The 23,938-nt window shown below is 43.5% G+C and overlaps 1 protein-coding gene across 1 annotated transcript in view; it reads right to left on the bottom strand.

Moving 5' to 3' along the window:
* Positions 1-17,403, bottom strand: part of STMND1 (stathmin domain containing 1) — a 29,592-nt gene extending 12,189 nt beyond the window's left edge. The window contains exons 1-3 of the mRNA XM_070405689.1: positions 16,931-17,403; positions 5,702-5,882; positions 1,474-1,625 (exon numbers count right to left, since the gene is read on the bottom strand). Coding sequence (XP_070261790.1) covers positions 1,474-1,625; positions 5,702-5,882; positions 16,931-17,011 — 414 coding nt within the window. The 5' untranslated portion in view covers positions 17,012-17,403. The remainder of the gene's footprint in view (positions 1-1,473; positions 1,626-5,701; positions 5,883-16,930) is intronic.
* Between the last annotated feature and the right edge of the window lie 6,535 nt (positions 17,404-23,938).

Here is a 23,938-nt window from a genome sequence, read left to right on the forward strand (position 1 = left end):
GATACAGGCAAGATGGAGGGCATAGCCCTTGCCCTTTCAGGCATCACTTAGCTACTCAACATTTCCACAGTCTATCCGCCTCCAGATTGCTCTCCTGTCTTTTTCTTTTGACATACCTTCATTTTTTCTCACCCCCACCCTCGAGTCTACAGATAGGAAAAAAATCTGTCCTCTCTCTTTCTGTATTAAAGCTGCATTGTATTTGGGACTTTCAAACAAGGTACTCCAAAATGCCTTATATCATGCCACTATACAAATGTAAATTGTCACTATGTTGACATTATCTTTTCCATTTTATGGTGCATTTTTACCTTTCCCTTTCCCCACATCCTCTTGTTATTGGCAGCCATTTACAAGGTTTAGCAATCTCCTCATCCCCCCCCCCCACCACCGCCCCCCCCCCCCCCCCCCCCCCGCCCCACCTCCAAATACTTTCTATAGGGCTTATTTTCCTTCTTCAAAAGAAAATGCCACTTTAGATTTTATTCATAAATACTCAGCATTTCCTAAAAAGAAGAGAAAATTGCCTTTATTCAAACACTTAGTGACTTGGTCTAGGTGAAAACTATTTAAATAATGTATCTTTTTATTCCCAGCTGACTGTTTTCCCTACAACACAAGCCATTGATATGATTTCTCGGCTCTATTGCCACCATTTCTGTCTCTTTTTTTCTTTCCCATTCATTCCATCCCCCCCGCCCCCCCCCCCACCCCAGGCTTCTTTTCCTTGTTATTTCTTCTTTTATCTTCTTTCTTTTGACTATGCGTTAGGACTATTGGTGGTGCCTAAGTGCATTGGCTTAAAAAACAAACAAATAAGAAAACAAAACAAAATAACAAAAACAGCAACAGAACCTGCTATCCTCTTCACAAATTTGCACAGAACTTATTTAAAAATTAAAACCTCAAGACTTTGGCCACAATAAGTTAAAATCAGAGTAAACATATTACTCACACTAAAGGAAAAATAATGAAGATTAGTCAAGATGAATCAACAAAGAAAAATAAGAGGAAAACCATTTCTATAATTGCATTTTCTCATATTTGACCTTAGACTGTGTATATAAATATATAAGCTTATCTGGTTTAGCTTTGGTATTAAGGCTTATTTTCTTATTAGATAAATCAGAATTCAGTTTTATATTCACAGTTCCTAGTACATAGGCAATGCTTAATAAAAATTGCTGAAAGAATGAGGCATGTTATTCAATGGGGCTTATTGTGTCTCAAATTTAGTAAAACCCAAGATATGTTTTATTGAATTCATTAATCATTAATGATTAGGGCAATTCTGAATCCATAGAGAAGGATAGCGTGCAGAAAGGTGAGGGAATTTATGGGAGAAAAAACTGGCTAAGATAAATGCTGTCTGTACTGTGACTATAAGATGCATATGCTGGAAATAACTTGGGATCAATCATATTCTATTGCTATTTTTAACTATAAGCTAATGTTAATTATAAAATTACTTGCCGTGACATCGTATGATTCTCCATTTCTAGATACTTTGCTGTGGCTTTGTATTATTCCTTGAACAATTAATTCCTCCAGGATGTCTGATGACTTTTGTCGTTCTCTATTCTCTAGGGGTTGTGGTTTATGGATTAATCCATTGGTTGTTAAGTCTTCCAAGGGGGAAAAAAAAGCAAAATTTAAGCTTGAAGAGATTATCAATCAAATGCTAAGTGAATGCCATACAAGTCATGCTACTTAATTAAATCTTACACTCAACCCTCCTAGCTAAATATCTGTTTGTATTATAAATCTTTGAATCCTTTGAAGTTCAAATTCTTACTGTTCTAACAGAGGATACACATCAACATAATATACTGTTTACTGAGCAGACCCCATATTAACATAACAAAAAGTCTTTCATGTGCTGCTATGTACTAGCTTTTTGTTGTAACAACTCTTGTACACTTGGGTACAGCTCCATGGGTTCGCTGCACTAATTACAAAGCTAAGCCACAGCTAAGAATGAGATGTGCTTTGGGTGACTCTTCTGAGCTGCAGTTGGTTTCTATGCTTTGTATACAAAAAGATAAACAGCATGATGTCGCCAAGAGACTTCTAGTTCTGCAACTCTGAGTTTACAATTACACCATCTGCTAAGTCTCCATAAGTAAAAATATGCCTTTTTGAGAAGAGTCTTTGAACTTTATCAGAATTGGAGTCAAGTGGTATCAACTAAATTTTTATTAGTAATTCTAAAAGTGGCACTGAAACAGTTTATAGGGGAGCTTTTATAAACTGTGCGGAGACAACCCCCATTACAAATCACTCAATTATAGAAATAAACAAGCAAGCATTCATTTTTACAACTTCACATTGTAAAACAAAGATGCCAAGGGGTGTCTGCAGAAATGAGCTATCTTCTATTTTGTAACCATCAGGAAGTCTGGATAGTAACCAAGTCCATTCATCTAGTGGGTGGAGTCCTTTCATGAAAATGTATAACCTGGGACTCTATTAAGTACTTTCTATGTTTTATAACATCTAAATTAGACATAAACTCTATAGGAGAGATATTATTAACTCTATTTTATGAAAAAACCTGATATGAGAGAGGCTAATTAACTTGCTCAAGGTGACAAGGGTAGTAAGTAAATGAACTAGGATTTAAACTCAAGTCTGTTTGATTTCATCAGTCATGTTCTTCACCACCTCACTGTACTCTTCCCAAGCATGCCAAGCACACGGGCTCCCATTTATCACGATTCACTGCTCTTTCAGGATATTTCTAAAAAGAATGTCATCGTGGACACCGGTCACTAACACAATGAAATTATCTTAATCATTTCAACCAATTCTTTTCTGAATCCACTGAAGTATTTGGCTTGACATTTACAGTCATTAACCTATACAGAAATCCTTGGACTATGTCAAGTCATTCTGACCAATTTTCATTATTTCTTGGGATATTGAAGAATTTTGGGGAAATATTTAAAAATAACATTGTATTTTTTTTCTGATTATAAAAATAATACATCATAAAATTGGAAAATGTAGAAAAGAATAAAAAAGAGATAATAAAAATGTCCATTCTGTGACCATTCAGAGATCACCATTGTTAATATGTAAAATTTTCTTTTAGTAATGTGCCATCACACACTGTGTTTCCTATTCAGTGGAACATTTACATTAGCATTTTCTCTGGCCACTAGAAATTCTTCATAAGCATAAGTATAAAAAGTGAAGTCATACAAGAAAATACGGGTGAGTTTGTTTTTGACCTTGTCGTAGGGAATGGCTTTCTAACTGACTCAAAAACCAGATTCAATAAAAGAAAAGACTGATGAATTTTACTACATTAAAAAATTTTGCAAGGCCTCCAAAAACACAACCCCCCAATAAAAGTCAAATATAGATATCGCATACCTCCTGACTGATGTACTAAGCAGGATACAATATAATTTTTGATATTCTTGCTAAAAGTGCATAACTCGGACCTAATCATGAGGAAATGTATAAGACAAACCCAAACTGAGGACATTCTACAAAATAAATGGTCTCTATCTCCAAATATATCAGGGTTATAAAGGACAAAGAAAAACCGAGGGATTGTTCCAGATTAAAGGAGACTAAAACCACATGACAACTAAATTAAACATGTGATTCTGAATTAGCTCTGGAACCAGACACTTATAAAGGAGGTTTGTAAGACAACTGACAAATCTGAATATGGTTTGCAGATGAGATAGCAGTGCTGTGTCAATGGCAGTTTCCTGACTCAGACTCTTGTACTGGGATTTTGCAAAGAATGTCCTTGTTTTTAGGAAATACTTGTTGGTGTATTTAGGAGTAAATTATCTTTATGTCTTTAACTTACTCGCAGAAAGAATATACTTGTATATGAGATGGGGAGAGAGGGAAGGAGGAACAGAGGCAAGAGAGGACCATGAAAATGCAAATGTGGTGCAATGTTGACATTTGTGGAATCTGGATGAAAGAATATAGGCATTCTTTGTTTTCTGCAACTTTTCCTCAATCTGAAATTATTCAAAATAACATTTTTTTCTTTTTTTCCTCATGGGAAATACTTGGGAAATGTTAGTGTGAAACTTGGAATTTTTGCCCCAGCAGGTTGCTCAGTGGTTATAGCATCTGACCACGCACCAAAGGCTCGCCAGATGGATGGTTCCTGGTCAAGGGCACTACCTCAGTGGCAGGTTTGATCCCCCCAGTTGGAGCTCATGTAGGAGGCAACCAATCTCTCTCTCTCTCTCTCCCTACTTCCCTTCCACTCTCTAAAAATCAATAGAAAAAATCCTTGGGTGAGGATTTAAAAAAAGAAATTTAAAGAAATTTTTAACAAATACACCCTGTAGATATGAAGAGCAGGGATGCAGAGAGCAGAGGGGTGTGGGAGGGGGAGGGAGGATTGGGTAGAGAAAGAATATAAAGCTCAGGGCACTAGTTCCTACTCATTCTGTGGTAAGAGCTTTCTTGAGACCTAATTTATGCTATGGTTTGGAAACATCTGCTTTGGTAGTTCACTCCCTCCCCACGTTGGTCCCTTGTGGCACTGTCCTGCTCACCTGTGGTCCTCCCCATCCTGCTTTCAACAGTGTAGGGCTGGCAGGCTAACTATTCGAGGCCATACCCAGGTTCCTGTCCACCTGTCAATCTCTAGTCTGTTAACACCATAAATACTGAGCATTCATGTTGCAGTGTAGGAGGGATTCCCATCAACAGAATTTTCAGAGAGGGAAAAAAATATGTTCTGGTGCAACGCACAGGGTGGGAGGGGGAGCGGCGGGGGAGGGGTAAGAGGGGGAGGGGTGAGAGGGGGAGGGATGAGAGGGGGGAAGGGGTGAGAGGGGGGGAAGGGGTGAGAGGGGGGAAGGGCTGCTCCTGCGCTGCATCCCCTGTCTCTGACCTCCTTCTCAGAGGTCACGTCTGCACAATCAGAAACACAAGTTGAGGGCAAATGTGAAATTTGTGGTAACCTGCACGTGCACGAACATCCAAGAAAAAGAATCTCATGTATAACCTACCTATTTTCTAATTCTAACTGTACCTAGGGAAGAATCCGTAGCAATGAAGAATGAAATGAAAGCCTTCGCCCCAAATAAAAGACAGTACTTTTCCTTGAGGCCTGTTAGGTTCAATTTGTTTCAAAGGCTGATAGAATATAAATAAGAGCTCTCATCTCAACATCAGGGGGTAACTGAAGTAAAGTGAAAACACGCCATAAGAAAAATATTTAGAAACGAACAGTTTCAAAGGGCACACTAGGTCATAATTACTTCTTTATATTTTGAAAGATTCTTTCATTGTAGATTTGCTGATACTTTGGATGGGGAGAGACAGGGGAAACAGTTGATGCAGGTTTTATTTATTTTTTCAAATGTAGAACTTTCCCTTGAAAAAGTGTTAACACGGTGGAGTTTAAAAGAATTTAACCAAAGCCTGTGGAACTTCTATTCCTAAGGCCTATTACCAACCACCAATAAGCCTCTTAGTTAAGGGGGAAAAAGACGGTGTAATTACTCCCTGACCAGAAGACTCATAGTTAGCATCATTTACTCACAAAATGAAGATTTAAGGCTAAATTCTAATGTCTTAGAGAGGGGGACCTTGGCATTTACAGCACTGCCTGGCCCACAAAGCTGTGATAAAGGGGCCACCAGACACATACTATGAAATACATTTAGAGAAACGGTATTTTATGGAGATGAACACGAATGGGGGCTTTTACCTAAATTTATTCTTCTGTTCCTTCCCAGAGGAGATGGGGAACCCTCTGGAATGGTTCCGGGTAAGCTTTCCAGCTGGACCTGTTTTTCCAGGCCTTCGGGGCCACCCACAGTGTCCTCCTGCAGGGCAGCCTCAAGCTGGGGTCTGCAGTTCTCCCCAGAATGAGCCACATCCACATCAGCCTGGGAAAAGGGGAAAAGGGAATCGTTTTGTGAGAGTCAAGATTTCTTAGAAAATGGTTTCTTGGAAAATGAAAACAATGTAGCAAGACTTGATTTGTGGATGTGGAGCTAACTAGTATTGTGGTAGGCTGAAGAGTACGCAGGGCCCTGCAGATGCTACCTTAAACGGCAGAAGGGCCTGTGCGGGTATGATCAAATTAGACCTTGGGATGGTAAGATTATCCTGGATTGTCTAGGTCAGCGGTTCTCAACCTGTGGGTCGCGACCCCTTTGGCAGTCGAATGACCCTTTCACAGGGGTCGCCTAAGACCACCCTGCATATCAGATATTTACATTACGATTCATAACAGTAGCAACATTACAGTTATGAAGTAGCAACGAAAATAATTTTATGGTTGGGGGTCACAACATGAGGAACTGTATTTAAAGGGCCAGAAGGTTGAGAACCACTGGGGTGGACTCCAAATATAATCACCAGGTTTTTATAAGAGGAAGGCAGAGGGAGATCTGACTATGGAGGAGAGGTGATGTGACGACGGAAGCAGAGAACACTTTACAAGGTGCTGTAGGCCGGGCAATGAGGATGGGAAGGGCCACTAGGCAGGGGATGTAGGGATGCAGCCCTAGACGCTGGAAGAGGCAGGGAAAGTTCCCTCCTCAGAGCCTCTGAAAGAAACCAGCCCTGCTAACCTCCTGACTTTAGCAAGTGGAACTGATTTTGTGCTTCTGACCTCTGGTACTGTGAAAATAAAAATATTGTTTTAAGCCATTAGATGTATGTTCATTTGTTATATCAGTAATAGACAACTAATATACAGTTGACCCTTGAATAACACTGGTTTGAACTGTGTGCATCCACTTATACACAGAATTTTTTTTCAATAAATATAATCAGCCCTCTCTGTATCTGCAGGTTTCGCATTCGTGGATTCAACCAACTATGGATCGAAAACAGTATTTTCAACACTTCGCTGGGATGAGCAGATTCAGAGTCGGCTCTATGCATTGTTCTGCATTTTATAAAGGGACTTGAGCATCCTCAGATTTTAATATGGGGGTGGGGGAATTGTCCTGGAACCAGTCTCTCACGTATAACAAGGGATGACTGTAATTAAGTTTTGGGGGAACTAAAAATTATACATGGATTTTCCACAGCAGGGGCATTGATGGGACCCCCTAATCCCCTGTGCTGTTTGAGGGGCAACTGTAATATCTAATATGAATCTGTCAGGTACAAGCTGTTATGCTGGGCATTCTGAAAGATCCAAAAGTAACAAGTTCATAACCATCAAATGTGAAAAGTAAAGATACTGCTGTGTAAAATTAAAAAAAAAAAAAAAAAGAAACTAGCTTCATTGTTTTTGCTGATTAAAAAAGTATTACAGCCCTGGCCAGGCAGCTCAGTTGGTTGTAGCATCCTCCTGATACACCAAGGTCATGGGTTCCATCCTCGGTCAGGGCACATACAAGAATCAATGAATGCAAAAATAAGTGGAGCAACAAATGTCCCTCTTCCTCTCTCTTTCTCTAAAATCAGTCAGTAAGATCAGTGGTTCTCAACCTTGGCTGCACATTAGAATCACCTGGGAATCTTTTAAAAATCCTGATTTCTGGGCCCCATCCTCTGGAAATTCTGTTTCTTTGTTACTAATGTTGTGGCCCCACCCCATAACAAAGAAACAGAATTTCCGGAGGATGGGGCCCAGAAATCAGGATTTTAAAAAGATTCCCAGGTGATCCTAATGTGCAGCCAAGGTTGAGAACCACTGAATAAGATTTAAAAAATAAAAATAAAAAGTAATAGAGTCATAAGAGAAATTGATAACATTTAATGGCAGAGAGTAATCATTTATCTGATTGCATTGTAGTACATTATGTAACTACTAGAGACCCGCCTGCATGAATTCGTGCATGGGTGGGATCCCTCAGCCTGGCTTGTGCCCTCTCGCAATCTGGGACCCCTGTGGGGTGGGATGCCAGACTGCCAGGTTTTGGCCTGATCCCCGCAGGCCAGGCCTTGGGCCGAAACCCGGCAGTTCAACATCTCCCTGAGGGATGTAGCAGTGCTAAAGTGGCAGGCGGCTGGGAAGGAGCCCCAGCCGAGGCCAGGCACAGCTCCGCTACGGCTCATACAGCCCTGCTGCACCTGCCACTGGTGCCACCACTTGGTAGCACTGCCACTGAGGCGGGAAAGGCTCCTGCCACCGCAGCTGCGCTTGCCAGCCATAAGCCTGGCTTCTGGCTGAGCGGTGCTCCTGCTGTGGGAGCTCACTGACCACCAGGGGGCAGCTCCTGCATTGAGCATCTGCCTCCTGGTGGTCAGTGCGCGTCATAGCGACCGGTTGACTGGTTGTTCCAGTTGTTCGGTTGTAACAGTCGCTTAGGCTTTTATATATCTAGATATCACAATGTACTTAACCAAATCCTACGGAAGGACACCTAGGTTGTTTCTAACTTACCCGTATATCAAACAGTGCTGGCATATCTGTGCATATATGTCAGCCTGAATTCACCCAATCATCCCATGAGGATAAACTCCTAGATGTGGACATGCCGGATCAAATAATAGGCACATTTTATATCAATACATGTTTCCAGAGGGCCCTCCATAAACCCAGTGCTGACTTACAGTCCCACCTTCTCCTTTTAAGGATGCCTATTTCTTCCTACCACAGTTCCCCTGCTTGTAAATAGGTCAAAGCACAGTATGCAAAGGGGCTAAATGTGACTTAGTACACCGCTGATTCCCAAGTGCTGGCTGGTGTCAAGTGTTTCATAGTTCTACAGTCAACGAAGAAAAATAAGGGAAATGCTCAATTAATTCAATTTAAAGAACTGGAATTTATTTTTAGAAGAGGCATATTTTAAACACTAAATCTGTTCAGGAAAACACTTTTCGTATTTCCTCTAATACCGTGACCCCCTCTCTCCCAGTGCTGGCTTTTCTTGCATTGCTTGGTTTGCAACTTTCCCACTTCTCACCCAATAGAACCTTTTAGATGTTATCAGCCAACCTATTCTCTCATCTAAGACACACACTGAAGAGAGGAAGTCTCTTCATTATCTTAAGGAGAAATAAGAATATAAACATCTTCTACAGAATAGTGTCTTCCGGTTATTCTTCTTTATGTCTATGATTTCACTTTTGACCCAAGGGCTGTTCTCCGCCCCCCCTCCCCTCACCCCACCAAGTCTTCAAAGGGCCTCAGGACTCCGCCCTCCAACTCCTGCCCTCTGTAGCAAGCCCTATTATACTGACAGAAGTCTGTACCTGTTTAGGTGCAGCTGAAGGTGTTAAGGAGGAGAATGCTTGAATTGGGTCTCAATGAATGAATTTCTAGTGAGCAAAGAGGAAAGGACATTTTAGACAGAAGGAAAAGCACACAAAGACAGGGCATGAAACAATATTGTGTGTTCTATAGCAGAAACAGATTGAAGTAGAAAGTGGTAGGTGTTGAAGTGCGGAAGGGAAATCTTTTGTGACAAATAAAGGAGTTTGATTTCATTTTGAGTGCAAGAGTAATCCCTTGCAGGGCTGCCATATGTGACAGTAAAGTAAATGACCACTTGTGTTTTTTAGAAAGACCACTCTTGAGTTAGTGCAATGGCAAGAATTGAAGGATGAAAGAAACAAAACAGGGAAGCCAGAACAGTTATTACTAACCAGGTGAGATTTGATTAAATACCAGCTAAGAGCGACAGTAAAAATGGGGACAATCGGTGGGCCCAGAAATATTAGAAAGGTAGGTGATAGACCTCCATGGGCTTCCGTGTGAAGGAGGGAGGTCTCTTCTGGCTCTAAATTAGGATTCTAGGAACTAAACAGAAAACATTCCTCTTTAAAACAGGAAAAGTAAATAAAAAGCAAGGACACTGGCATGAAACTTGGTATTTCTACAATAAAAATCAGACAACATTTTTTAAACCTACAGACATTTGACCACTTTCTAGAAGAACTCCAACATTCAAAGCCCCTCAGAGGCTACATAGGAATCAGTAGGTTCTGGTGGCCCCATCACCCTCAGGTCCTCACAGTTCAGTGAGGGGTTCTCCCTGTTGGTAGGGAGACTCACAGCTCCCACCACCCTGTTTACATAACATGATCACTCCAGCTAAGCCAACATCAGTTTGTCGTGTTGAGGATTAATGAGTTCTGTGGCTCAGAACTGCATGGGAAGGTAGGAAAAATCAACCAACTGAACAAACAAAGTAAGCAAACAAAAGCTCTATGGATATGAAATATGAATCGGCACAAGGAGAAAGCCTGAGAGCAGCTATGTACTTTTTCTCTCTCTGTCTGTCTTTCCTTACAGACACAGTTACTGCCACGCAGTCCTTGTAGAGTAAGGCCACTCAGGAAAAGTCTTTACAGATAACATATTATAGGGGCCTGGTGCACAAAATTCGTGCACTGGGGGTTGGGCCCCTCAGCCCGGCCTGCACTCTCTCACAGTCTGGGGGCCCTTGGTGATGTCCAACTGATGGCTTAGGCCTGCTCCCTTCCGGGAGAGGGTCTAAGCCGACAGTTGGACATCCTTAGCGCTGCTGTGGAGGCAGGAGAGGCTCCGACCACCGCTGCTGCACTCGCCAGCTGTGAGCCTGGCTTCTGGCTGAGCAGTGCTCCCCCTGTGGGAGTGCACTGATTATCAGGGGGCAGCTCCTGCATTGAGCATCTGCCCCTGGTGGTCAGTGTGCATCACAGAGACCGGGCACTCCGCTGGTGCATGAATCTGTACATCAGGCCTCTATTATTTAATAATGGTCATTATATCAGACAGGGTCTCCTTTTCCCTTTGTAATGTATAACATATACAGGAGGGGCAAAAGTAGGTTAACAGTTGTGAGTACATGAAACAGTTTATTCTTGCATGAAATTCATGCAAGAGTAGGACTTCCTTCCCCTGGCTGCTGGCACCAGCTTCCCTCTGGCACCCAGGACCCAGGCTTCCCTCACAGCTTTGGCTTCGTCCAGAAGGACATCTGGTCTAATTAGCATGTTATGCTTTTATTATTATAGATTATTTATTAATTAGAGGCCTGGTCCACAAATTTGTGCACGGGTGGGGTCTCTTGGGGTGGCCTGCAGAGATCAGGCCCTCAGCTCGCGCCCCCAGCCTCGCAGCCCCGCCACCCTGCCTGGCACCCCACCTTCTGGTGCCGCCCCCTCACCTGCTCCACCATCTCGCCTGTGGGGCTGTCGGAGGCTGAGCCCCCCGCCCGGCTCCCTCAGTGCCTGGGAGCCAGGCGGCAGTCCCGCTCCCCATCGCTGCCACTGGTTGCCTTCTGTGGGGCGATCAGCAGGGCAACTGGGTCTCCGCTTGCACCTGCCTTGTCCTGGTACCACCAGCTCACCTGCTCCACCATCCTGCCACAGTCCCGTTCTCGTCAGGGCCCATCAAAACCGGCAGCACCTCCACTGCCACCTGCTGCCAGCACCGCGTTGTCAATGCCCGCCATGTTCCGCACCACCCCCTGGTGGTCAGCGCACATCATAGCGAGCGGTCGAACTCCCAGTCTCCTGGCCTAACTCCTGGTTGAACGACAGCCCAAGGGAACAATTTGTGTATTAGGCTTTTATTATCTAGGATTATTGTATTATTTTCCATATGAACAACTGTCAACCTACTTTTGCCCCCCCCTCTGTGTGTTGCTGTTACACATAACAAAGGAAAAGGAGAGCCTATCTGATGCTTATCTTTCAGGGGCTCACAGTTCCTATGGAAATTAAAGACCATGTTGTGTTTCTTTCCCCTCTTCCCAAATAAACTACCAAAACCAATATCTGCAGTGATAGTGCTATGGGACAGGGACCAGGCCCCAAACGGGTCTGCCTCCAGCCAGCCTGTAGTGGGGTTCTTGACTTTGTGTAGGGAAGATTTCAGAATACTAGTACAGGTGATTTTGAGAGGACATTTATTAAAGTTGGGGACAGTGAAACAAGGAGGGGCTTAGGATAGAAGCAGCAGAAGTGAGCCTAGGAGGGGCTGCTTTGGCTCATTGGAAAGTGAGAGAAAAGGAGGCCTTAGAGACAGGTTCAGAGAAGTAGCTTAGGACAAGCTGCTGCTGCCCTTTGCTCCACTGGTTGCAAGTCTCATGGGGTCCCTTAGAGTTCAGGAGATGCACACCTGTGCGGGAAGAAGAGGGAGAAGGGAAAGGTGGGAGGGAAAGCGAGCCCTGGGTCCTTTGTCTTGAGGGTTTTAAAGGTTGATACTTTAGGGGAGGTCTTAGGGGAGGATCTCAACAGAATATTCATTATCTTTATGCTGATGCAACACAATGAGATTTATTCCCTTAACTTCATCTGTTCTTGAGTGTGGCTGGTACAAATGACACTAATTGGATTTCTGCTATCTATCTCCCTGAGTAGGATGATTTAAGCTATTTGCCCTCGAGTATGCTTAAGTGTCCTTGGTTAGGGAAGATAGGGTTTTGTGATTTACTAGTAACTATATGGTCATAAACTGCTTGACCGTTTAACTATCTGTCTCGGCTTCCCTATTCCACTTGTCCTGGCTTACTAGCCTGTCTCAATTCACAAGTGAATTTTGTTTTGCAGATCTATATTTTCTTGAACCTAGTGAAGCGCTAAGTAACACAAAGAAATTAATTTTGCCAGTTCACATTTCCCAGTGGAGATCTTGAAAAATTTAACAACAATAAACAAAATGCCCACATTGGAGCTGAGAGCAAATCTGAATATTTTCAGTCTACAAGGTGTCTTTTCACAAACATATTCTGTCGACTACAAATCAGAATAGATTTAAATGCTGCCATCCTGCATGACCTCCGAGTGTTTCCTGGAAGTGACTAACCCTGGCCTTAGCAAGAAGCTTTACCCGTGTCTGCTTAGTTAGATACACTCTGCCTTCAAGCTCCGTTAGTGGCCAAAACTTAAACTGTAGCAGATAAGACACAATCTTTCAGCATAAAATAACACATACTAGCCTTCAGGTTCCGGAGTGGAAATTTAAGTTTTTTCTCTTTTGTATACTAAGAATGTCTTTCAAATATCTTATCTATGTACAACACATTCCAGAAATTTTAACCTAATTTTATAGTTTAGACTTGGGAATAGACATAATTCAAAGACCAGAGATATTTACAAACTAATGAGATCTAGGCCTCTTGGGGATACGTGAAGAGTTTTCCTGTTCTGTCTGTGCATGCAGAGTTCATAGTTTCACACCAGTAAGAATCTATCTGCGCTGATCCTGGGGGAGGGCCAGGAGGGGGTGGGAGGTTTCATTTTCTCCCTGAGATGAAGTTGTAGCAGAAGCACAACTGTAACAGTTTTATTTTATACTCCATTGTCTTGATCAGTTTTAGACAAAACTGAAAAGCTGGGAATTCCAAGCTAACAGCTATGCATAAGAATCATCAGCGTTCCAAAAAAAAAAAGGCATTGATTTTAACTATAGGCAGGATATTTTGTTGTAGTTGTTTGGTCTGCAAGTATTACATGTGTTCTAAAGCTTTTGGGAAACAACTTTTTCAAACAGCTTGGAGGGAGGCATTTGTCAAGGTTTCCTGGAGCTTGAACCTTCTAAAACCAAATTATTGGCAGATACATTTTATAAATATATTTTTCCACAGACATATAGAAAGAGTTTGTTCTTTAACATTTCTTTTTTCTACTTTAATTCTAATGAATGAAATAACAAATAGCAACTCTAAAAAAAAGTCAGAAACATGCTCTTGTAAAAATTGAACTTTAAGAAGTATTAAAGTATTAAGTCCTTCTAACTGACAATAAACAAGAATTTTCTTGTCAAATATAGAAGGAGAGTTCCCCAATGAGGAAAAGTTTCCCATCGTTTCTTATTATGCATTATTTTAGTGCAGCGACTTCTCACCACTTAGACTAAGGTAAGGTGAAGAGAAAGTCTGCAGGCAGGTCTCAAGAAATTTGATTCCAAAAATTTGAAAGTCATGCCGCCAAGAAACATAAATATTTAATGTAAGCAAACATATTCATCTAATTTTAAAGACATTGTCGAACTAGTGAACTCTCGGCCCTATGAATTTATGTAGGAAACAGTACGGTTCTGATAGCTAATGTTTAATTAATAATCATATCTTTCCCAGATTCTACATCCAAAGTCAAGTGCTCAGGGTGGGGAAAGAGAGGTATATACGTGAGTTGACTCTGAGTCTATTTTCAGGTTATTTTAATATTGGATTTCCTCCTTGCTGACTGTCATTAGTCTAGTTCTGCTACTAGGAGACAGGTAGATGCTAACCCAGGAAGGAATTGGGAAGGGCATTCAGTCACTCAAGAAACAGCCATCAGTGCCTGGTCTGCATCAGGCACTGTAGTGAGCACTGGAGATAAAAGACAAAACACAGTTCCTGGCCTCAAGCAGGTGATAGCTCAGGATGGGAAGCAAACATGGACACAAATACAATAAAAATGTTTTGAAACGTGATAGGAGAAGGTTTCATGCTCATAAGGTCAACTCTGTGAGCATGGTAACAGGGGAAACGGAGAAGAATGTTCTTGAGTCAACTTGAAAGATAGGTACATATTTGCACGTGGGCCAAGAAAAGGGAGAAGGAAAAGTCCGAAAGGAGAGAAAATAGTGGGTGCCAAAGCCTAGAGACTGAAACAGAATGGATTTGGGAACAATGAGTAGTAAGTAAGGTGTGACTAGAATGAATGTGGAGAATTTGACACAGCTTGAAGATGGCTAGGAAGGCATGGAAGGATTTGGGATTTAATCTTACATAAATAAGTGCAATAATAATTGTAATAACTAATATTAAGCACTTTTTCTGTGCCAGGCATTGGTATCAGCACTTTACATGAATTGAATTAATTTAATCTTCACAACAACTCTATAAAATCACTATTATTAATTATTCTCATATTACAGATAAGGAAACTGAGGCATGGGGAGGTTAAAAACTTGACCAAAGTCACACAGCAAGTAGTGAATCCAGAAATCCAACCTAGGTGGTCACATTCTTGATCACTGTTTTGTGTGCCTACCTAATGGGCTGGTAACTTTTTTTCAGCAGAGGATGATATTATCAGGTTTTATTTTAGAACGATCACTCTCAAGGTCATGTGGAAGACTGAAGATGGAGGCAGGTAGGGGTGATTAGTGGAAGAAGAATCTAGACAGACCAATTTGGAAATTGTTCAAAGATCCAAACAAGAGGCAATGACTACCTCAGCCAAGAAATTCTCGAAGAAACCCAGAAACCCTACCAGGTCTTGGGAGGCTTGGCCAAGGAGGACCTAGTGTATTTGACACTCAGAGCACTTGCTTTTTAGTGTGCCCTCCGGCTCTATACAAAAAATGCGTTCAATTAAAAACCATATAATGGAACAAATGACAATGACCAGAAAAGAAACATACATACTGAACATTTCTTCCATTGAAGTCTTATATGTAATCATGCCAGAAAAATTACAGATTAAATAGACCTTTGTACAAAAAAGGGAAAACAAAAAGGATTAAAACTTTAAAGTATTTTAATATATTTTTTGAAAAAAGAGAAAAAAGTATTCTCTTATGTAGGAATATAGTCCAAAGTGATACTGAGTAATAACAAAGACGAGCAAATTGTTCTCACGAAGCCCATGGATCTAAGAGGGAGAAAAAGCTTAAACAAACATTTGTTTGGGCTCAGTCCTGGAGGATAAGTAGAATCCATCAGGTAGCCGGGAATGGGGCCAGGGAAGGGCATTCCAGGAAGGAGGAATGGCATAAGGAAAGACATGCATGGTGATGAGGCTGGGAGAAGGAGCTCTGTAGGTTCTTGGCTTGAATCAACCTTGAGGGCAGGGAAAGTCCATGAGTGAGAAGGACTGGAGAGGAGAGGATGACATTAGAGAGATTGGTGGGACCAAATGCCAACGGTTTTGCACGCTCCAGAAAGTTTTTTCTTAGGAAGATAGGTGGCAGTGTGGAAGACAGACTGGCAAGGGTGGTGACAGGTGAGGCAGAAAGACCCAGGAAGAGGTAATTGGGCCCTAAACGCAGCCCGTGGTAGTTGGGGTGGAAAGCAGATGTTTTCTTCTGCTCTCCCCCAGGGCAGCAGGTAGATGCCTGAGTCTCAGCCTTCACTAGACCCTGGTTTGTTTTTCACTCCAATAGCCCAGCAGATGTGCCTCACACAGAATAGGTGCTGTAACTCGCACTGAATAGTGTCTTACACAGTGCCCGTGGATAGGAAGTGTGCTCTTTAACCTGTAGCTCCAAATATGCCCCTTAGGAAAGGTGACAGTATGGGCTTACATCAGACTGGGCAAAGTTATTATTAGAGTTCCCTTTCACTCGTAAAAGTATCCTGCTTTGGATGATAAATTATATGGTAACAGTATCTTTGGGTAACCCCTCTGAAGGGACCCTTGTGGGTTCCTAGTTTGTGGAATCTTGATGGTGGTGAGGATGGGAAGAAATCATGAACCTCATTCTGTCTGGATCAACCCATCCCTCCATTCCCCACCCTGGAAAAACTCCCCTGCCTGTCTCCAGAAGAATTAAGGGGGCGTTCAGCCTTGAGGGAGAGTGGAAAGCGTATTGGAATGAGACCTTAGAATACTAGAGTCTATCTCCAGCTCTGCCCCCAAACAAGCGGTGCAGCCTTGGGCAAGTTGACCACCGCTCTGGGCCTCAGGGTCCTCAGGAGGCAAGCGAGGTCTCTTCCAGCGCGAAGTAATTCCCACAGGGCCCACTTGCCGGAAGCTAGTAAACCACGCAGCTCTAGGCACGCTCACCTGCGCCTGAGAATCACCTCCAACCCCAGCTCCGTGCACAACGCACCACACATCCCGTTTTTCCTGCCGCTGTCTCTGCCCTGGGGTGCGAGCACCTTCGCCAGCTCTTGAAACACAAAACTCTCTCAAAGCTGACCCTATAGCAGCAAGAATCCCGATGAAGACAGCAGTTAAACACTGGCCGAATACAGTTGGTCCCAACCCGCCCACCCTACCGCGCATCCCCTGTGAGCCCCAGCAGGCCCTGCTCCAGCCCACTTCAGCTCCCCGCAGGCATGGCAAAGGCTTTTTGCCCCCCCCCCCCCCCCCCCCCCTGTTTTACCTTGAATCCCTCTTCCCAGCCCTTCCTCGGCGCGGGGACAAAGCTCTGTTCCTCAGCAGGCTGGGAAGGTCCACAGCCCATGCTGCGCGCAGCGCGCTCCTCCGGCCGGGCCCCGCCGTGCGCCCCCGCGCGCTCGCGGCCGTGTTTCTGCGCCCCAGCAACCCGCGTCCTACACCGCGGTCCCTCTCCCAGCGCCTCCGCCTCTTCCACCTCCAGCACTTAAAGGCTTTTCAGAAGGCGCTGGGCACCTGAGCAGTTGCCGGGAACTGTTGCCACAATAAACCGAATCACCGGAACCTGGGAACTGGGCGGCGATGGCACTTCTGTAACTGAAAACTGAAGATAGGAGGCGCCGAATCACACCTGGGATGCAAATCGCGGCCCTCTCCAAAGCGAACAGAGGGGAAGGCCAGCTGCTGGCCGAGTTAGTGTTTAAAGTACTGCAGTCATCAGCATCCTGCGTGGACTTTATTTCTTCTAAGGTGCCTGGGCGTACGCCCCCACCTCCGGTGCTTACCCCCACCCCCCACCCCCCCCCCGCGAGGTGTTGGCTTTGCGCTTCAGACTCTGGGGACTGTGCAGAGAGACGATTGGGAGGAAGGGACGTAGGAGGTAGGAGTCGGATTGGTGGAAGCAGCTCTTCAGGACCCGTGGGCAGCGAAGGCGGCCTGGGTAGCACCAGACGGCAGTATCACAGGGTGGCCACGGGAGAGGTCGGTCACGCTAACAGAGATCCAGATACTTAGGATTGTAAACAGCTCAGCAGCCGAGAAATGGGTCATGCAAATCATTTTTATGGAAAACGCACTTAATGAGCTGTTAGGAAATAGCACGGATATGCCTATTTCTCTCCGAGAATTAAATTAAAACGGTGTAATGCATCAAAAAGGCAGACCAGGTACACTGCTCAAATGAGCAACAAGTTGTTCCTTCCTGGATTTTTATTTCTTTTTATTCTATTTTCAAAAATTAAAACCAAAAAAAAGAGCTAACAGGGATTTTACACATCATGGACCAAGCGCTTATTTGACAGGCTGCAAACTTAGGCTCAGAGAAACTGAGTGACTTAGATTCAGGTGTGTGTGGTGGTGGTGGTGGTGCGGGGGGCGGGGGAGGGGGCGCTAGTTAATGAGGGATCTGGGATGAGGAACCTGGTGGCCTGACTCAGACCCTCTAGGCATCCATCTAGGAAAATACTAGCAAGGATTCTTGGAAATGTAAAGCTGTTGGATCCTTCCAAGGAAATTAATGGCCAGCTTTGTTATAAGAAGCTGATTGTTTACTTTATAGCATTTAAACTCATTCTATTCTCCTTACTGCTTGGATGATGTTGTCTGTTAACTTTTTTTAAAAAAATAAAATTGAAGACTAGGGCTTCTTCCCTACTTCCCCAAGCTGCTAATTAAGCATCTACCAGCTCGCACTACCTTTCCCCCCTGTATTCCAGAATGCCAAGGAATGACTGCTCTGTTCACCTTCTCCTCTGCCGATCTCTCTCTGCAGGGAAAAGGCATTGGTGACCCCACCCCTCCACAGGGGACGAGTGTGTATCACGCCCACATGTCCCTCCACCCCAGAGCTGGGCGCTATACCAAGGCTCTGTGCTCTGGATCCTGAGCTAGGGTGCCCTGGTCCCGGATAACCTGTCCACCCTGAACACTGCTAGAGGAAAAAGTGCTTGGATTCTCCCAAAGGGGGACCACTACTTGCTCATTTTAAAGTTTGACTCCAATCCTTGCCTTTTCTCTACAATTCTGAACAATCTTGAGAAGGTTAATTCTCTGCTTCCCTCCAGGATGTTTATTTAAGCCTGAGGTTCGTCTTGAGCATTTTTCTCTAGAATGATAAGGATATTATAAAGGCGCCTCTCAAACTCTAATATGCACACCCTGGGGATCTTGTTAAAATGCAGATTCTGAATGGTTTGGGTCGGGGGTGAAAATAACACATTTCTAAGAAGCTGCCATCACTCTTAGTACAGACTCACACTTTGAAGTAGGAAGAGTATAGAACACATGTGAACATTAAATTATTACTTCAAAAGGCAGAAAGGAAAGGGGGAATATGGGAGGAAGAAGAAAAAAGTGAGGAGGAAAATGATGGGGGAGAATTAAAATAAAGTATATTGCCTGGCTGGTGTGGCTCAGTGGTTGAGCGTCAACCTATGAACCAGGAGGTCACTGTTCGATTTCCTGTCAGGGCACATTCCTGGGTTGCAGGCTGGATTCCCATCAGGGGGCAGCCCATCAGTGATTCTCATCATTGATGTTTCTATCTCTCTCTCCCTCTCCCTTCCTCTCTGAAGTCAATAAAAAAGATATTTTTAAAAAGTAAAATAAAGTCGATTAGGCAATCAAGTATAGAAGAGACACTAACTTCATTTTATCAAGGTATTCTCAGTCTAGGAGCACCTTGATGCATCAAATTACAACTAGGAGTGTAATAAACCCAAGTGTCACACCAGTTTCCTGTCCCTCTACCTGGTGGAGAAGGGATCTTTGTGAATTAGGGGGTCAGGGTGAAGAAGAAAAAAAACCCCTTTGTTGCCACCACCCAAGCTCCGGAGTCACTTTCCCCTCTTCTCTCTGATCTGAGAGAGAAAGAGTTACCCTTCCTGGGCTGGTTAATAAACCAGAGAGGTTCCCTGCAGGCATCGGTATATCCAGGCAGGGTCGGTACCACACCAAGGAAGGCTTTTAAACGTCATATCGAAGCCTTTCAATTTCACTTCAGACCCTGATCTTTTCTAGGGAATGGGGAATCACACAAAGAAATCAGTAATGAGCCCAATTCACTGAGTTTACTGGCATTCTTCCAATGAATAGAAATATTATATGCTGACCTTTATTCCCAAACTTATCTCAACTGACTAATTATTAGAGTAACAGCTGACATTTTCAATGCTTGCTAACATTTAGATAAATGAGGGAAGCTGATGGCTACGCTGGTATTCTTCATTTTCAATTATTGGCTTAAAGCAAGGATTAGAAAACTATGCTCCCCTGCCCCCAACCTCCTGGCCAAACTCAGCTCACTGCCTGTCTTTGTCTGACACCTGAGTTAAGAATGGATTTAATAGCCCTAACCGGTTTGGCTCAGTGGACAGAGCATCGGCAGGTGGACTGAAGGGTCCCAGGTTCGATTCCAGTCAAAGGCATGTACCTTGGTTGCAGGCACATCCCCAGTAGGGGGGTGTGCAGGAGGCAGCCAATCAATGTTTCTCTCTCATTGATGTTTCTAACTGTCTATCCCTCTCCCTTACCCTCTCTGTAAAAAAATCAATGAAATATATATATTTTTTTAAAAAATGGATTTTATATTTTTTTAATGGTTGTAAAAAAAGAAAAAGGAAAAACATTATCAGTGATTCATGAAAATGATATGAATTTCAAATGTCAGCGTCCACAAATAAAGTTTTATTGGAACACAGGCATTCCTTTGTTTACACTTTATCTATGGCTGCTTTTGTGCTACAGGAGCAGAGCCGAGTAGCTGTGACAGAGACCATATGGCCCACAGAGCTAAAAATATTTATTATCCAGCCTTTTACGAAAAATGTTTGCTGATCTCTGATTTAAGATGACAGAGAAAGCAATTCCCACAAGGGCATTAAATAACCACGTGGAGTCCTAATGGGCTGAAAGAGCTTGTAAGGCTTCCAGAAGGGCAAGAAAACCTCCTAGGGAACAGCTGCCACCCAGGGGGGTCCTCTCATTAGCTGACTAAACTCCAGGTCTGTGAAACATGTTAAGCAGCTTCATTCAGCTGCTAAGACCCTCCCAGGCGCTGCTTGGAGCACCCTGTTCAACAGGAGGGCTGCTGAGTGGGGACAAAACCTCTCTGTGTTGCTCGGCTGCTTTGCAGCCGGAGTCACGGGGCAGAGCTTCGTAGCTCCTGGCAAAAGAAAAGACAGAGCCGGATTGTAAGAAACGGGTCATCTTTCAAGAGTCATCTTCCATTTAAAGACTTCATTTTAAAACCCCATATTGTTCTGGTCCTTCGTGTTCCTTTGTCAGACACTTCAACCCAAACACTGTATTTCTGGAAAGCAGTCCTCTGCTGCGCGCACACACACTGAGTGGCTCAGATGTGAGGGGCCTCCGAAGTTTTTATCCCCGGAATCTACTGGGGCAGGTGGCCTCAGTAACAGTACCAAGTGCATTTAGAAAGCTCAGGAATCTGTCTATAAACCGTTGTGTGCTAAAGAAAACTCTTATTATAAAGGAAAACTGTACCAGGATACTGTCATTAAAAACACACTCCACACATTTGCATAATCAAGACTTTTGTAATCCATGTGCGAACGTTCGCAGTAGCATCAGCAATGAATTAATGGAGTTGCCTCAACATGCAGAGCGCAAGCATTCCCCTTCCAGGGACTTGATATGACAGATTCTTGCAGAGAACAACCAGAAATAAATAAATAAGCCCACAAACAGGGGAACAATTGTTTGCCAAACCTTGGCATTAAGCCAACAATCTCAATGTTTGCTCATTCAACACAAACTGGGTAAATACAGAGAGAAAACGCCAACCTCGGGGGAAATAGCTCAGAGAGTGGCAGCTTAACAGTAAATTCAGCCATAACCACCTCATAGAAGGATATGACTCCCATTTACATCTACCCTTAAGAGCCTGTTCCGAAGCACGTTTAGGTATTATACGGGTCTCATTCTGTGCTGAGTGCTTAATGGGAATGTGTAAAAGGGGAAACAATACTTGCTGAATGGCAGTTGTAAAGGCGAGCTTGCTTTTCAGAAAGCTGTAACAACTCTGAAGGTTACACATGGCAATTTTCACACACTGGTATTCTCGCAGTTAAAGAAAAGTAATATTTAAATGATTTCCACTGCTTCCAATTTTGGCAGTACGTGGGCACGAAGCTCTGAGACTTTTCAAATTAGCGGTGTGATTTTTCCATGCTGGCCTTGAACATATTGTTGGACGCTCCAGGGGAGTTTGGCTGCTTGCAGGACTGAAAGACGAGAGGAAGAACAAAGCTCTCTAAGAGCCTTGCATTTTTTCTCTCCGGGAATGTGGTGGGAAGAAGGCTGGGCCAGCTGGCTGGACTCCGATTCCAGTCCTGCTCTCAGCTCGTGGAGCAGCCCCTCACTCTTGTCACGAAGGGGCTGGACTGGGAGATGCTGAGTGCTCAGCAGCCTCTGGAGCACTGGCTCTTAAAGGGAGGGACCGGAGCATCTGTTTCAGAATCATCTCTGCTGTTTGTCATAAGTGAACAAACTTATTGGATCAGAATCTTTGAGATTGGTGCCCCAGAATCTGTATTTCCAATAATTGTCTCAAGTAATTCATATGCACATGATCTCATAGAAGGATATGACTCATAGAAGGCAGAGAGAACCAGGGCTTCAGAGGGAGACTGGCCTCAGCTCACCTTTGACCTGGGCAATTATTTCACCTTCCTACGTCTCAGTTAATTCATCTTTAACATAGGACACAGCTACAACTTAAACTAATATAAAATAACATCGACTGTAAAACTTATAAATACTTTCGGTAAAAAATAAATAAAATCGGGCATAGCAATATTACCAGCTATTTTATAGTACCTAGGGTTAGTGGGAGGGTTAAATATTTTTTAAAAAGACATAGAAAGTGCTTCACTCACTGTAATTATGTAATACATGGCAGCTAAGATGATTTTGACTATGTTTTGACATTTAGAGTCAACCTATTTTTTATTGTAGATACAATTCTAAAATCTGACTTAAAGTCCATAACTACATCAAATTAACAGCACTGAGAGGAAAAAAAAGACAGTATTTGTTGAATAATCTGGCTTTTGAACAAGATTCACCTTTAAAACATTTTTTAAGCCATGAACTTGATTACATCTCTATTTTATACCAACATAGGTCAACTGCCCTCTAGCCTGAGGTATCAGGCTCCAAATCTCTAGGAAAATAAAGAAAAGAAGTGCAAGTATCACGTGTCATATACCACCAACCAGATTCAGGCATTGCCCTTTTCACAGGGGGCACTGCTCTTTCTTCTGGAGCGCGGAGCACCGGTGAGGACATGGTTCTCATGATTTTCTGCCCTGCCCTCCTTCCCTCTGTCTTCTCTTTCATTTATAGCAGCCACCGCGAGCTGCCTGTTCTTTTCCAGAACAAGCTGCAGTGAGGCCTGATATCAGGATGACTTGGAGGGAGATTATAGCTCTCTTCTCCTAGAAAGCCCGTCGAGTCTTGCCAGGAGAATAATCACAGAGGCTGCCACTTATTTCTCTCTGTGTGCAGACTGACATGCAGGTAGAAGTACTGTTATTGGATATTGGAGATGAGGGAGGGAATGTTGGGGGTGGGGGGGGGAGAGAGAGAGAGAGAGAGAGAATAGGGAGAAGGGCTGGGACAACTTTGCCATCCTTACATAAGGGTATGTATGGATGCTCAGGACCAGACTCCACTGGGAAAGGGGAACTCAATTTTTCTTCTCTGTGCATCCACACACCAGGGGGCACCAGTGTCATTGCCTGCAGAAATGGCCCAATTTCATTTGATTCCTCAAACATGGCCTGGGCACCTACTAAGTGTCAGGTGCTCTGCTGGGCCCATGCTAACTCTGCTTCAGACTCACCTTTCAGCTGTGTGAAGGGGGGTGGAACTCTCATAGTGACAGTCATTAAAATGGTAAAGGAGTCAGGCAGACATTGTGGATGTAGAATGAGAAAATGTCTTTCATTCTTCAAAAGAGAAATAGGTGGAACTCTTACCTTTTGTGACAGCATGGATGGGCCTGGAGATTATTATGCCAAGTGAAATAAGCCACTTAGAGAAAGACAAATACCATATGACCTCACTTATATGTGGAATCTGATGAACAAAATAAACTGATGAGAGGGTGCAGCGGGATTGGATAAAAGAAGGTGAAAGGATTAGCCAAAGAACATACTAGTATATGCATGACCCATAGACACAAACGAAAGTGTGATGATGGCCAGAGGGAAGGGAAGGTGGGTGGAGGTGGGCAAAGGGGAAGGGGAATGGG

The sequence above is a fragment of the Myotis yumanensis genome, unplaced genomic scaffold (assembly GCF_028538775.1).
Source record: "Myotis yumanensis isolate MYYU_CA2020_CCGP unplaced genomic scaffold, mMyoYum1.0.hap1 SCAF_2, whole genome shotgun sequence".
NCBI classification, from domain to species: domain Eukaryota; kingdom Metazoa; phylum Chordata; class Mammalia; order Chiroptera; family Vespertilionidae; genus Myotis; species Myotis yumanensis.